The 13,953-nt window shown below is 40.2% G+C and overlaps 1 protein-coding gene across 3 annotated transcripts in view; it reads left to right on the top strand.

The window, feature by feature from the left end:
* Window positions 1-1,036: 1,036 nt before the first annotated feature.
* IPO7 (importin 7) overlaps window positions 1,037-13,953 on the top strand; it is a 49,396-nt gene continuing 36,479 nt past the window's right edge. For all 3 annotated transcript variants that reach the window (XM_063117264.1, XM_063117266.1, XM_063117265.1), the window contains exon 1: window positions 1,037-1,270. In XM_063117264.1, the coding sequence (XP_062973334.1) occupies window positions 1,187-1,270 (84 nt within the window). In that variant the 5' untranslated portion in view covers window positions 1,037-1,186. The remainder of the gene's footprint in view (window positions 1,271-13,953) is intronic.

Below are 13,953 nucleotides of genomic sequence, written 5' to 3' on the forward strand. Positions count from 1 at the left end.
GAGCCTGGAATTCCTAGAGCCTATCTGTTCGAACACATTTCCAGACACATACCTGTGCATTTTCTAATTTTGTGAACATATGTATAAATGAGCCTAAAATCATCAGTGTGTGTGGATGTGTGTGTGAGAGAGATTTATAATTTCTCTTTTATGGACTTATTCATCCTTTAAATAATACTGTTCTCAGATGGGGAATTGAGGCTGTCCAATGGCACCCCATAACCTTGTTACTTAGCTGATATTTAAACCAAGGCCTATGCCTGCTCTCTGCACTTTGTTGTTTTCCCTTTAAACCACAGGTGCTATATACACTCACAGTCCACATATTTTTAAAGATGCTACACATCCAGTTAAGCTTTCAAGTGAATTTTATTTCTCAAAAGTATCAACAGTACACTAGTATAAAACCATTAACTACTCTCAGGCATCAACTAACGCACCAACATTTTGGTTTTGGTGTTTGCGAAATGCATATTTAAACAAACATTTCCTGAATGACCAGCCACTCTTATTGGTTGATTTTAAATATTTTGGTTCTTCCGTATTTTGTTTTTCTTTTCTTTTTTTTACTGCTCTGGTATGTTTTTAGATATAGAGTGGTTTATAGAGTTTGTAAAATAAATACATACACTGTAGGGTTCATATAAAAGTCATGGGATTTTTCTTCCGGTTGTTATATTTGTACACAGGAAGGCACAGAGGGCAGATGGAAGGGAAACCAAGGAGAGAATAAATTACTCCAAGGAGTCACCCAAGGTTCTGCTGTCTCCTACACTCTCCTTTCCGTCCACCTTCTATGAAAAAGCAAAGGAAAAGTCGTTTATGTTTACATGAACGCAGCCAGTGACAGTACGATTTGTCCTGATGGTTGCCTTTTCTACATAGCGTCCACACTGCGCTATGGCCTTTCCTTGATTGATTAGCGAATGGGCCTGAGAGGGAGAAGAGGCGGAGGCTCTCGAAATGGACTACAATTCCCGTGATGCCCGTCAGCGGCGGCAAGAGCAGAGCGGAAGGCGTCGGCCTCCCAGCGGCAGCGAGTAGCTCTATCCGGGGCCTTGGCGCTTCTCTTCTCCTTTCGCGCCGCCGGCTGCCGCTGTGGAGCGGCGGGTCCATGTGCGCATCGAGCGGCGCTGCTGCCCCTGCTCTCGTCCTCTTTGCCTAGCCCAGCCTCGACCTCTCGGCCATGGATCCCAACACCATCATCGAGGCCCTGCGGGGCACCATGGACTCGACGCTGCGGGAGGCAGCCGAGAGGCAGCTCAACGAGGTGAGGGCGAAGGCGGCAACGCGGCCCGGCCCGGCAGCACAGCCACGCCGCCAGGGACAGTCCCCGCGCGGCAAGGCCGGGTGGGGGTTGCGGGACGCGCCCGCCCGCCTCCCCGCCTCCCCGCCTCCCCGCCCGCCTTGGGCCTGCGAGGGGGACGCGGCGTTGACGCGAGCAGGATTGGGCGTGGGAGCCGGGACCAGCCATGTGGGGTTGAGGTGGCGATGGGAGCGGGGCTGCGGGGAGGCGATACGTGAGAGTGGAGAATGGAGTCCAGTGAGGGGAACACCGTGAAGGGTACGGGGGAGGTCACCTCCAGCCTTGGAAGACGCTTCGGAGCGGACGGAGGCTTGAGGGGGGGTGTCACTGGGGGCAGGCCGTGCTCTCCGGGACAGATTGGCGTGCCTGTCGCCGTCTCCGTTTACATACACTTGAAGGCTAGGAGAAGGGCCCGGGCCCGAGCCGCACACGGAGCTGACTCCTGGAGAGCGAAACGTGGGCAGGAAGAGGGAAGTAGGCGGCGGCAGAGAGGGGTGGTGTTGGTGTTGAGGCCTTGTTGGCGAAGTGTGGGCAGGGGCGGAAGGGAAGGCCTCGCCAGTGGTCGGTCCCACTGTCAGGCCGCCTTCCCGCTTCCTCCAGCATTGTCCTCAGGCACATGGCAGCCGCAAACACAGCTGAGGAAGCACGGCTGAGGCTGAAGTCGTTGCCGTCCCACCGGCACTTCCGATTTTTATTTTTATTTTTGGTTTTTTAAACAAGTGGGGTTGGGGTGGCGATGGCGGAGCCTCAGAAGCGCTTGCTCATGGCACCGAGGGAGTTTCAAACTGCCCCTTTCGAAAAGTGATGGCTGAAGCATTCTAAAGCAGCAGCTTAGGATGTCATTATTCCTTATATGGACACAACTTTGGGTTTTCAGGTTAGGCAGCGTGAAAAGGGAGGTTGGTGGTGACAGAGCGCTGAAGATTTGAAATAATCGAGTGATAACCTGTCACCTCCCCCCCTTCTGAATTAACCAGTTCCATAAATAAAACAGTGCAAACTTCAATTCTGTATGCCTGAGCAGGTAGTGAATATGGTAAATCAGCACATTTGGGACCAAGTTTATGGGCTCATATGCTTTATATTAAAGTTTTCCCTTTAAATTTTAAATATGTTAAGCTGGTCAGAGGAACTCTTCTAACAAAAGGCTTCTCATATAGCTCCTGAGGAGCTAGTATTTCCGCATTGTAAACTGGCATCCAATACTTCAAAGTGAAAAGTAGGAGCAGAATGTCAGTATGATGCTATATGTTTGAGTATTCACAACTACTGATGACTTCCTCATGACTTATTGAGCCAAGGTAGAAGTATACAGTTCAATTAGATGCTCATTTTTAGCAAAACTACATGATGGTGATCATTGTTGGAATGTTTAGAAAGATGGTGCCTGCTTTGAAATTCCTGTTGCAAGCAACATGCAAATGGAACTTGAATGCTGTGATGCCATGGAAAGCAGCATAAGAATGAAGGATGAGGCTGTGTTCAGCTATAGTGTGTGTGGCCCTGTTCAGAAAACACCTTAAATCACAGCTTTAACCAGGGTGATTAAGGTAAAAAGCCTTAAGGTGTCTTCTGAACGGGTCTGTAGCTTTCTTAAAATGTAGACTTGCGTGCCATGCTTTCCTTGTGTTTGCTGTCTACAATGCCTATATTTTCTACAGGTTGCTGCAGATGGGATGAAAACCATTTGGAAGAGCTACATTTTAAAGATGAGGCCAGAAGGAGAAAGTAGCTTTGTGAATTAGTTTGAAAGAAGTATGATGGAGGCTTGTTAAGACCTGTTCATTTATCGTTAAGTGCAAGCCCCTGGGAATCATGTGCAGCAACCTTATACCAACCTAAAATCATATTAGACTTGAGATATATATATATATATATATATATATATATATATATATATATAAATTAGACTAAATGGGCTATCTCTCCTTAGATCTTTTTATGAATGGCTGAATGATGCCATCATCGTTCACTTGGGCTAGTGTGACAGCAGTAGTAACACACTGACTTGAGAATTTGGGTTGAGGAGTACTGTTCCACTGGCAGTTTGTCTTATATAGCTGACAGTGTGGAAAAGCCCACTATGCTTTTCAGATAACTTAATTTGCAATACCTTTAAAATAAACATTTTACTAGTTTTCTTGTAGAAATTCATAGTACAATTGACATGAATTACAAAACCAAACCAAAGGAATTTAGTAGGCACATATATCAATGAGATTCAAGATAGTCCATTTGATTATTAAGAGTCAATTCCATTTGCCATACCTAATCTGACCTGCACACATTGTTTAAAAGAGTTGATGGTGCTTGGTGTATAAAATAGTTTATTGTGTACTTACTACTTCTGAAAACTGAAAGAAAATGGTGACATCACACAAGTGAGTCATTAGAACTAACAGTGGTTTTAGAACTCAGAAAATCTAGGAAGTGACATCACTGTGGAGATATAAAGGGGGCCTGCTAATTGACAAATCTGGGCTGGATCTTGGATTTGTCAGTAGATGTGGTTTTACAGTTTGCAGTGTTGAAAATGAAATAATTCCATGGCTCCAAAAGGAGGTGGATTGGGAAAATTGTTTTAGGTTCAGTTCAGACAACATGTGTTTGGCTTTAGAATTTCATGGTGGAGTTTTTATACCACTGTTGAGAAATGTGTTGTCTGTCAGGAAAACTCCATGCAACAGTGGAGGGTTGTTTTTTAAAAAAACATTCCATGCAGAATATCCACACTGTGCAGGGGAGAGTTCTTGCATAGCCGTTGTGTTGGTGTTGTGTGGTGGGCTCTGTGGAGTTTTCCATTGCATTGACTTTTCCCACTAGCTACAGAGTTCGCTGGTGAAAGGAGTGAATGCCGCTCTAGGAGAGCTGCCAGGATTGGTTTTTTTGCAGCAATGGCTGATGGGATACCTTCAAGAGGACTGGGGGAGGAGAGAGGGTGGAGGAACTGTCAATCAAACAAGGATGGAGGAATTATCACTCAAACATCACGATGGATTTTACTCAACTCCACGGTAGCCCACGGTCACACAACTATGGAATTAGAACATGTTGTGTGGGGAGTACTTCCTAAAAATTCAGCCATTGAGTGGAGTTTTCACACTGCATTGGCTAACATGTCTGAACTGAGCCTTACTGGGTTTGTTTGTATCTTGGAAGTTTTAAGATTCTTGCAGTTTGTGAAATCCTTATGTTTTCCCATGTGGGTTAAAAAAAAGTATGCCTTGTAATGGATGGTATAGTATTCTTTCTTTGTTGCATGAAGCTAATGTGCTCTAGTTCAATAACTGGTTTCTGATTTAATAAACAGACAATTGATAAAATTCTGGAAAATACACAGCTATACAATACTTTGCTATTTCTTTTAACTTTTTGGTTTTTACATAAAAGTGACAGCCATCAAAAAGCGCTATATATAGCTGCTAACACATATGACAAATGTACATTTAAATTATAACCCTATTCAATCTAAGTGCCAAATGCCTATATGCTTGAAGTTTTTCCACAGGAAATATTCAGTGGCATAGTATAGTAATATTGCTACATCAGAAATTGTACAATTTACTTCATGTCCTATACTTTATTTTTGTGCAGTGAAACATGATATGTTGTATGCTTTATTAATGTTTGTATCCTGTTCATTTAGAAAGCACAACACATGGTTGCCCTGGCATATGTCTAAACAGCAAATTCTTACTTCATGAACAATTGTCAGATCTCTTGACTGATGGGAAAGTATTACATAACATTGTCATTCAGATATGGTCCTGGTTCTACACTAAAAGTATTTTCAGGACTTTTATCCCATAATGCCATTGAGAAGGTTACAGATAAGCAATGTGTATTAAAGACTGATGCCTTTTTCTCTGGTTTTAATATATACTGTAAAACACTTTTAAAACTTTTTTGTAATTAGGATTTTTGTTTTCTCTCAAAGTTCAGATGCACACACATGATAAGACATGTGTTTGTGGGAAGCGTTTTTCTCATTCTTTTAGTCTATTTTTTATTGGAAAAATATGCACTGATGTTATACAAGACCCTTGTTACTATATTATGGCAGAATTTTATTATAATACAACAATCCTTGCAGTATTTGATGGCATTACTGCATACAGTTATACCATCAAATATGTGGTGCTGTTTATGTCTGCAGGTTATTCTTGGAGATGGTAAAGCAAAATGCAGTATACTTCAGGTGATGGCACCAGGTAACTGCTGTTCTGCATACATTAAGAATACTATGGACTATTTTTATTTTATTTATTAAAACATTTGTATCCTGCCCCATATCACTGGGATCTCAGGGCAGCATACAGATAAAATCATACAAACAGTATAAAAGAATAAATATACATAGCTAAAAACAAACTAAACCATTAAGCTAAAAACCAGTATGTAAAAGCAGTAGATACAGTTAAAACCATGTGCAACCTTGGTGAATTTAGCCATAAAAGGCTTTGTTAAAAAGCCAAGTTTTAACTTGGTGCCAAAATGAGGCTAAATAGTTGATATGCTGCATAGAGATCCCCTTGACTCCAATCGGTTTAAATGTTCAAGGTCTGAATTGGACCCTAAAGTGAATAGGATCTGATAAAATCAGAGGCTTTCAACTTGGTTCTCTTTTGACCTCAGTGTTTGGGCTAAATGATTGGATAAACGGAAACAGGAATGTTATCTACTGTGCAGAACACCCTATCAATGCATAGTGACCTCTGGATGACATAGCAGGAAAACTGAAAATCTGGAAGACTTTGTCCAGGAAGAGAAGAGTTGGATTCTGGAATCCTAGGATGGCAACTTCCACTAGCCCTGATCACATAGATGAACCATATCAAATCCAAAAGATCTGGAGTTCCATGGTAAAGAAGTCCGTCCTTTAGATACTAGTGCAAATTCCATGTTGCCACTGGGCTAGTAGTCCGCAAAAGATTGGATAAAAATATGCTTGCCCGTTTCCCTTCTCTTCTTCCTACTCTAGCTATCACCAACTGACTTTTCTTTAGCCCCTTTCCTATCTGGAAAAGGTTGAAAAACAAATCTTTTAAAAAAGATTATTCACCTCTTCCTTTCTGGTGTCTTGTCTTATCTGTTTTCTGTCTTGATTTTCTTTCTCTTCTCTGTCTGGTGTCCTTTCACCTCTTTCTCCTCAGTTTCTTTTCCGCCTTCCCTAATTATCACCAACTGACTTACCTTCAGCCCCTTTTCCAACATTCTCTGCCTTTCATTGGTCCAGTACTCTTTAGAGCTCGCAAGAGTAAGCATTATTGCACGTGCATACACACACTGTGTCACATGTTGCATTACATGCACTTTGTGGGGGCATATACATTAACCTCCCCTTTCTCTCTCCCTTCTCCCTTTCCAAACTGCCCAAAGCTCAAGCTTCGAACTACAGTGCGCATGGTTCAGTTTAAAACAAAAACAAGCAAAATCAGTCTGGTAGATCTCTAGTAATAAGCCCTACACTACTATATCCTTCTATAAGATGACATTTGATTAGATATTGCCCTTGTTTCTTTTTTAGAGTTGGTTCTGATTATACTTGCCAGTAAAAGGATTAATTCTTAGTGTCTCTGAGAGATCTGGGAAGGAGCATGTGGAGAGGTAGATGTCACAGGAAGAGTGCCCTGAGCAGGAAGGCCGTCCTGGGCTAGCAAGGGAATAGAGTCTCAATGGTTATAGTCAATTGAAGGGCTAATAGAGATGCAAGGGTAGTGGACTGAAGAGTTAAAAGGGATGGGTATGGCCCAGGAAAGGTAATAGTTTGCAGTGGAAGTGGATGAGGAATATGAGCAGGTGAGGAAACTGAATGGGGGCACCAACTATGGAGGAGATTGGAGACAGAGATTAGCCAGGTCTATGCTGGCAGCCAGAAAGACTCATAAGAAGAACTTCAGTACCTCAGACTCCAAGCCAGGGCAGAGAACATAATCCAGAAAGTAACTTGGAGATTAAGGGGCCAGAGGAATTTGGACTGTAAAGAACACCACCTGGCTAGTGGGATAATGGGGTGAAGTAACTACAGTATCTGATACTGAACATAGTACAATAAAGCCCACACATTCATGAGATCAGTTTCTTCAGCTGTTGTTAGGTAAGGTTATGGACCTTTATTACATCGAGTTGCCCCCTATGAACCCTGAGACAATAGTGTCAAAGTCAAAAGTGTTAATATTTTCTAAGCTTTTAGTTTGCACTTGTACTATCCATGTGAAACAAGGGTGGAATTATATAGGATGATTTTTAATGAACATTTAAGAAATGTTCCACATTTAGGTTCAAACTACAATTGATGTTCACAAACTCATTTGTTTAAATCTGATGCTTCTCAGCCATGTGTAAAGTACTGTATTTCTTCGATTGTAAGACATCATCAATTGTAAGACGCACACTAATTTCAGTACCACCAACAGGAAAAAAAAAACCCTAAGACACACCCGCGATTCTAAGATGCACCCCATTTTTAGAGATGTTTATATGGGGGAAAAAGTGTGTCTTAGAATTGAAGAAATAGGGTAGAGGTGAGGGCCCAAATTTAATAGCAAAAGGATCATCTGGCTGAGGGGAGCTGAACTATATCCCACAGTTTATCTTCCTGCAGTCCATTGTCCAAATTCTTTTTTCCTTCAGCTGAACTGATGTCAAAAATGAGCCTAGTTGGGAGAAAAGTGCTTGGGAGAGGGGCTGCATGGAGACACAGTGAGACAGTAGAAAGTTAGTTGCCCTTACCTGTACAACCCTTTTGTTCTTAAAACTGGGCACATCTGCTGCTTTATATTGATTGAGATATAAAGCAGCAGATGTGGGTCTAAACTGGAGCTGTCTGTTGCCTCATTGATAGCCATAGAATAAAACACCTTTTCAGCCACTGTAGCTTTCAGGGTCCATTGTATATCTTCAGCTAAATTATTAATTCTCTCTCACACTGTCCTGTGAGATAAGTTGAGATTTCAAATAATGAAAGTTTGTTTAGTATCAATATAACTGCAGCTGTAGGTATGCAATCCCTTACAAACTCTTTCTGAATGAGGCTGCAGTCTTTCTCACTGTCCACATAACTGACATGCAGAACTACCTTAATGACCTCCTTTAGTTTTACCAAAACTACCCCCCCCCCCCCCAAAAAAAGGTCAGTTGTCTACTTCTCATTGAAAATATGGCACTCTGCATCTACTTTTCTTTTGGGGCTTGGGCAACATTGCAAGTGTGATCTAACAAGAGAAAGAGAGGACCAGTGACCAGGCATCTTTTGCGAAGAAGAAGCAATGGCAATGCTCAAAGATACTTATCGTCCTTTTGCTGGAGAAAATAACAGTGATTGCTTGCCAGAGGTTTTTGGCCCTCCATCCCACCAAAATGTATGCCAGCTTCGCTCTACCCCTCCTCCTCAATGACAACAGCACCCTTTTACATCAAGGTTCTTGAAGTTGTATTACAGAAATACAATAGATATGTGCATTTGATAAATTTCAAAGTTTAAGGTTGTTTGGGAAGTCAACAGTGGTATAATATGAATAGCCGCCTTGTCTGTGTATGACTAACAGTGCGATGCTATACATCTGTGCTTGGAAGTATGCTTTGATGTTCTTTTGCTTACAGGCAAAGACTGCTTTATTTAAGAAGGCCTTTAAGTTGTAAGTGGGTCTGGTGGGTTGGGTGTTGTTTTAATAATTATTTTTTCTGTAATAAGTGTTTAGTGCATTTTGATTTATTGTTTTAATCAGTTTTAATTGGTTTTATAAGCCACCTTGAGTGCCATTTTTTGGTAGAAAGGTTGATAGTGTAGATTGTGCTTTTGTTGGTAATTGCTTTATTTTTGCATATTCCATTAAGTCCCACAATATAAGCAGCACAAAGCACATTAGTTCACGTTTATTGGCTACGTGGTCTTAGTCTACAAGTTTGCCTTTGTTCTGAAGCATCATTTTGAGACATTGCGTACCATGGGAAACAGTCTTATGTTGAAAATAAATGTAACAAAGTAAGTAAGTTACATTTTTGTTGAGTTTTAAAGCTAGTACTCATTCTTCTATCTAGAAACTTAGGCCATGTCCGCACATAGTGCTAAACAAAAAATCCTTGCTTATAGAATATGCAGGAGCAACTTTTGGGTGCATGTAGCCTACTCACTTCCATATCACTTCTCCCTTTGCACAAGCAGGAAAATTAACTAGGAAGTCACAATAAATCATTTATTCCTGTTTATTTGAATTGGGCACTATGATAAATTAAGAGATAAGAACCATGCTGGATCAGACTAAGGACCTATCTAAGCCAGCGTTCTTTTCACAGAGTGGTTTACCAGATGCCATAAGCAGGACCTGAATGCAATAGCATATTCCAGTTCATGTTTCTCAGCAACTTCTTTACAGAGACATGCTGCCTCCGATACAGGAGGTAAAATATAGCCATTAGGACTAGTTGCCATTGATAGCTTTATTTTTCATGAATTTATCTAATTCCCTTTTAATGCCATCAAAATTGGTGGTCATCACTATATTGTGTGGTAGCAAGTTCCATAATTTAACTATGTGCTGTGTGAAGAAGTATTTTGGTCTTGTCAGTATTTAATTGGTTTATTATTCCTCACCCAGTCCATTGTTGCAGCTTGGCTGCAAACTTGTACATCCACAGTCTCACCTGATGAAGATGAAAAGGAGAAATATAGCTGAGTGTCATCAGCATACTGATGCACCTAAATAAGGGCATTTTGATATTGAAAGTTTTATGTCTTGCTATTTACTGTTTTACTCTGTACAGCACCATGTACATTGATGGTGCTATATAAATAAATAAATAATAATAATAATAACAACAACATGGACCCTCTGTTTAACATTTTCATCAAGCTGCCCACCACAACCTCAGGATCTCTTTCTTGATCACTCGCTGCCAGCTCAGATCCCATCAACATGGTTAGAATTTACCCCCCAAAATGTGCATCGCTTTATGTTTGCTTGCACTCAACGCAAGCATTCATAAAGCGTTCAGTGCAAGCAACCCATTTTAATACCCATTTCCCTCAATTGCTCCCAAACAAGCCAGAAATTGTCCAGCTTTAAGCCATGGTTAAAAATTGGCTTTTCTTCCTAGTTTATTTGGGAGCAGTTAACCATCATCCCAGATTAGGACATAACAGGAAGCTGTGGTTAATTGTGGATTCTTGGTTAGTCTCCCTGCTTGTGTAAAGGGAGTGAAGCAGGAGTGAGGGAGCTGCTTGCACGTGTATGCATATCCTTAATATTTGGCCCTTATTAGAAATTTAGGAAAGACAGACAGTAGACATGACTGGTGTAAGAAGAAGCAGGCAAGATTGAACAAAGAATATACAGGATAAGGAGGGAATGATAATCGAACAAGGAGCCATAAAACAAAATGGAAAATATTTATGTAGAATGAACTGGTTGGCCACTGTGTGAACAGAACGCTGACTAGATGGACCTTTGGTCTGATTTAGCGTGGCGCCTACACTGTATTCCTTTCGTCACCAGCTGAAGACCTTATTTTCTCAGTATTTTAACACCTAATTTAACTTAAATTTAAACTTTGCTGTTTTAATTCCATATTTTAATCTATATCAATCTCTGCTGTGTGGTTTTATCCTGGTTGTGCTTTTTATATTTGTATTTGTGTTTTTAGACTGTTTTATTATGCTTTTCATGGTTTTAATTTTCGTGAACCACCCAGAGAGCTTTGGCTATTGGGCAGTATAAAAATGTAATAAATAAATAAATCCTATTGAGCTTCAGTTTTTTTGTGATTTGGCCTAAAATTGGCTTGTCAAGAGAGTGAGCAAGCCTGTCTTCTGTCCCACTTCGGAAATCTAGGTAAATATATGTGACTTAAGCTTTGCTTAAAACATTAAGAGCACAATCCTATGCATCTTTAGATGGAAAAAAGTGCTACAAGTCCTAGCATTTCCTTAAGGATGCAATCCTGTACAAGCTTTCCTAAGAGTAAGGCTCATTGAACACATATGTGTTTGGACAACACAATAATGGTGGGTTAATGTTCAACTCTATGGTTGATTATTGAGGGGGTACTTCCCACACAACATGATTATAATCAACCGTGGTGTAGATTAAAGGCAGTGTTGAGTTGACTATTAATCAGCTGTGTGTTTGATTGACACTTCCCACTGGTATCCCATTAGCCATTGCAAGTTCTGCCAGCTAAACTAAAGTGGCAGCTGCCACTTTGGTCACCCTTGCCAGGGGATTCTGTAGTTGCCGAAAAGAACCAACTGTGAGCGACTAAATAGTCAGTGGTGCCCGATAGAAAACACAATAAGCAACAGTTGTTCAAATAATCAACTCTGCACAGTGTTGGTAATTTCAGCCAAATAACTTACCATGGTATGAAAAAGTCCCAACAGACGACACCGTTGACTATTTATCCCACCATTGGTTATCATGTCATCCAAACCCAGTCAATGAGACTTGCTTTTGAGAAGATATAAATAAATATTTTTGTATATTTGTTTTTAACATTAACTGTTTTTAACTTTGGAAACCCCCCAGAGAGCTTCGGCTATGGAATGGTATATAAATGCAATAAATAAATAAATATCCATAGGATTGCAAATACATTAGCTTTAAAAGCGAACTCTAATAGCATTTTGCCATTCATGAATCATGAGTTGTTATTTTCTGTCCCTTTCTGGCAGTAATTATCCTGAGATATTATTTATTTATTTATTTATTTATTTATTGCACTTATATACCGCTCCCATAGCCAGGGCTCTCTGGGCGGTTTACTGAAATTCTAAAATTAAGATAAAAACGAGTATACAAAATTTAAAATTCTAAAACACAGAACACACACACATAAAGCATTAAAAACCTTTAAAAAAAAACTAAACATGTGGGTGATTAAGATGTGCCGCCATATGCCTGGGCAAAGAGGAAAGTCTTAACCTGGAGCCGGAAACATAGCAGCGTTGGTGCCAAGCGAGCCTCGTCAGGGAGATATGGCACCATATACAGTTTTCTCTTTGAAATACATCTCTGCAGTTATGATTAACCAAATGATATGACAACTTTTTATGTGAATGAACTTTGATAAGAAATGTTGCTATAAAATGCTTTCAGTTGCTGACAGAGTGGTGTAACATTTGTGATGCAGTGGTGAAAACAACTCTTTTAATAAGGTTGCATTGCAAACATGGCTCTTGGAAAATGTTCCTGGATTCCTTGGCTCTTAGACAACTGAAAAGTCATACCCGTGACACAGCATGTTGAGGAAAAAGCAGGGTAGCTTACTCTTAAATAAGAAAAATAGGCTTTATATATAAAAGTGCTGTTAAAACATTTTATAGTTAATTGCATGTTCATCTATAAACATGTGAATAACAATATTGCGATATAATTACCTACCCTTTTCCGATGCCAAACCTTAGACAGTAACTTCCCTCCGTTATTAACTTATGACTTGCATATATGGGCTTTATTCTTGCCCTCAGAAATCATTGTTGTCTATTCTGGTTCTTTACAGTACTAATGTACAGCAAATGAAGAAGTATTTCCCAAAGCTGGCATACATAAACTTTTATTCCGAAGGATTTTCTAAGGGAACATTCATTTCAATAGGTCTACTCTAAGCAGGACTAACATTGGATGCAACCCATAATTTGTGTCACACCAGTGGTAACCCACAATTTTCTTAAGTTCCCCCCTTTTTTCTTGCAGGTTGTGAGAATAAAGGGTGTGTAAAGGGTGGGAAAGCATGTAGAAAGCCATGGTGATGGATTTAAAATATTGCTGGGCACTTGCACCACAGCACCTGTGAAAGTGTTCATGTGGAAGGAAGCTAGTGAAAGAGAAAGAAAACAGTGGCCCTGTTAAGACAACATGCTAAGCCATGGTTAGGCCACTAATCCTTTTGCAGCAAATGGTTAATAAGCATGTTTAAACCATGGTTATCTAGCCACCATGGTTAGGAATGGTTCACACGGCACACTAAACCATAATGTTTAGCTCAAAATGCTTAATTGCCATGGTTTAGTATGTTTTTTGAACGGGGTCAGTGAAAAATGTAGTGTCCCCCATGTTGAGTGTTGGATTTAAAGTTGGGACTATATTCTGAAAAGGTGAGAACTTCTGCCACTGGGTTCATAGATACAGTAACATTCATGATACTCTTGAAAAGTAAAAGATTAGAGTTGATTTTTTTTAGGGGAATTAGAGGAATTTCTTTCCTTGTTCCCAGCTTTCCACTCTTAGACTGGTTCTTGAAGTATTTATGTGCAAGAATGTGGTATAATTAACAGCACCTTTTTAAAACAACAGCAATCTTGCTGAAGTGCTTATATATTTGCATTAATGAAACCCTTGCCCTTAATATAGCTGAGAACGTCATTGTATCTGATGAAGCATTTTATAACTTGAGCTTTCTGTATGTTGACACAAATAGCAGCTGATACATTAAGATATGTAACCTTTCTACTTGAACTGATCTCATAAATATGGCAGCATCTATTATGTGCCTTTTTGCGTCTTTTGCTTTAAAAATGTTACATTTTTCAGCTCTACTGTTTGTTTTATAAGAGCAGTGCTTCCAATTATCATTCTTGCAAGTTGAGTAAAGCAGCACCTTGGAAGAGAACAATATTTCGATCAAGGCCAGTGTTGAGAAGTAATTGCTTC

The sequence above is a fragment of the Elgaria multicarinata genome, chromosome 2 (genome assembly GCF_023053635.1).
Source record: "Elgaria multicarinata webbii isolate HBS135686 ecotype San Diego chromosome 2, rElgMul1.1.pri, whole genome shotgun sequence".
Lineage (NCBI taxonomy): Eukaryota > Metazoa > Chordata > Lepidosauria > Squamata > Anguidae > Elgaria > Elgaria multicarinata.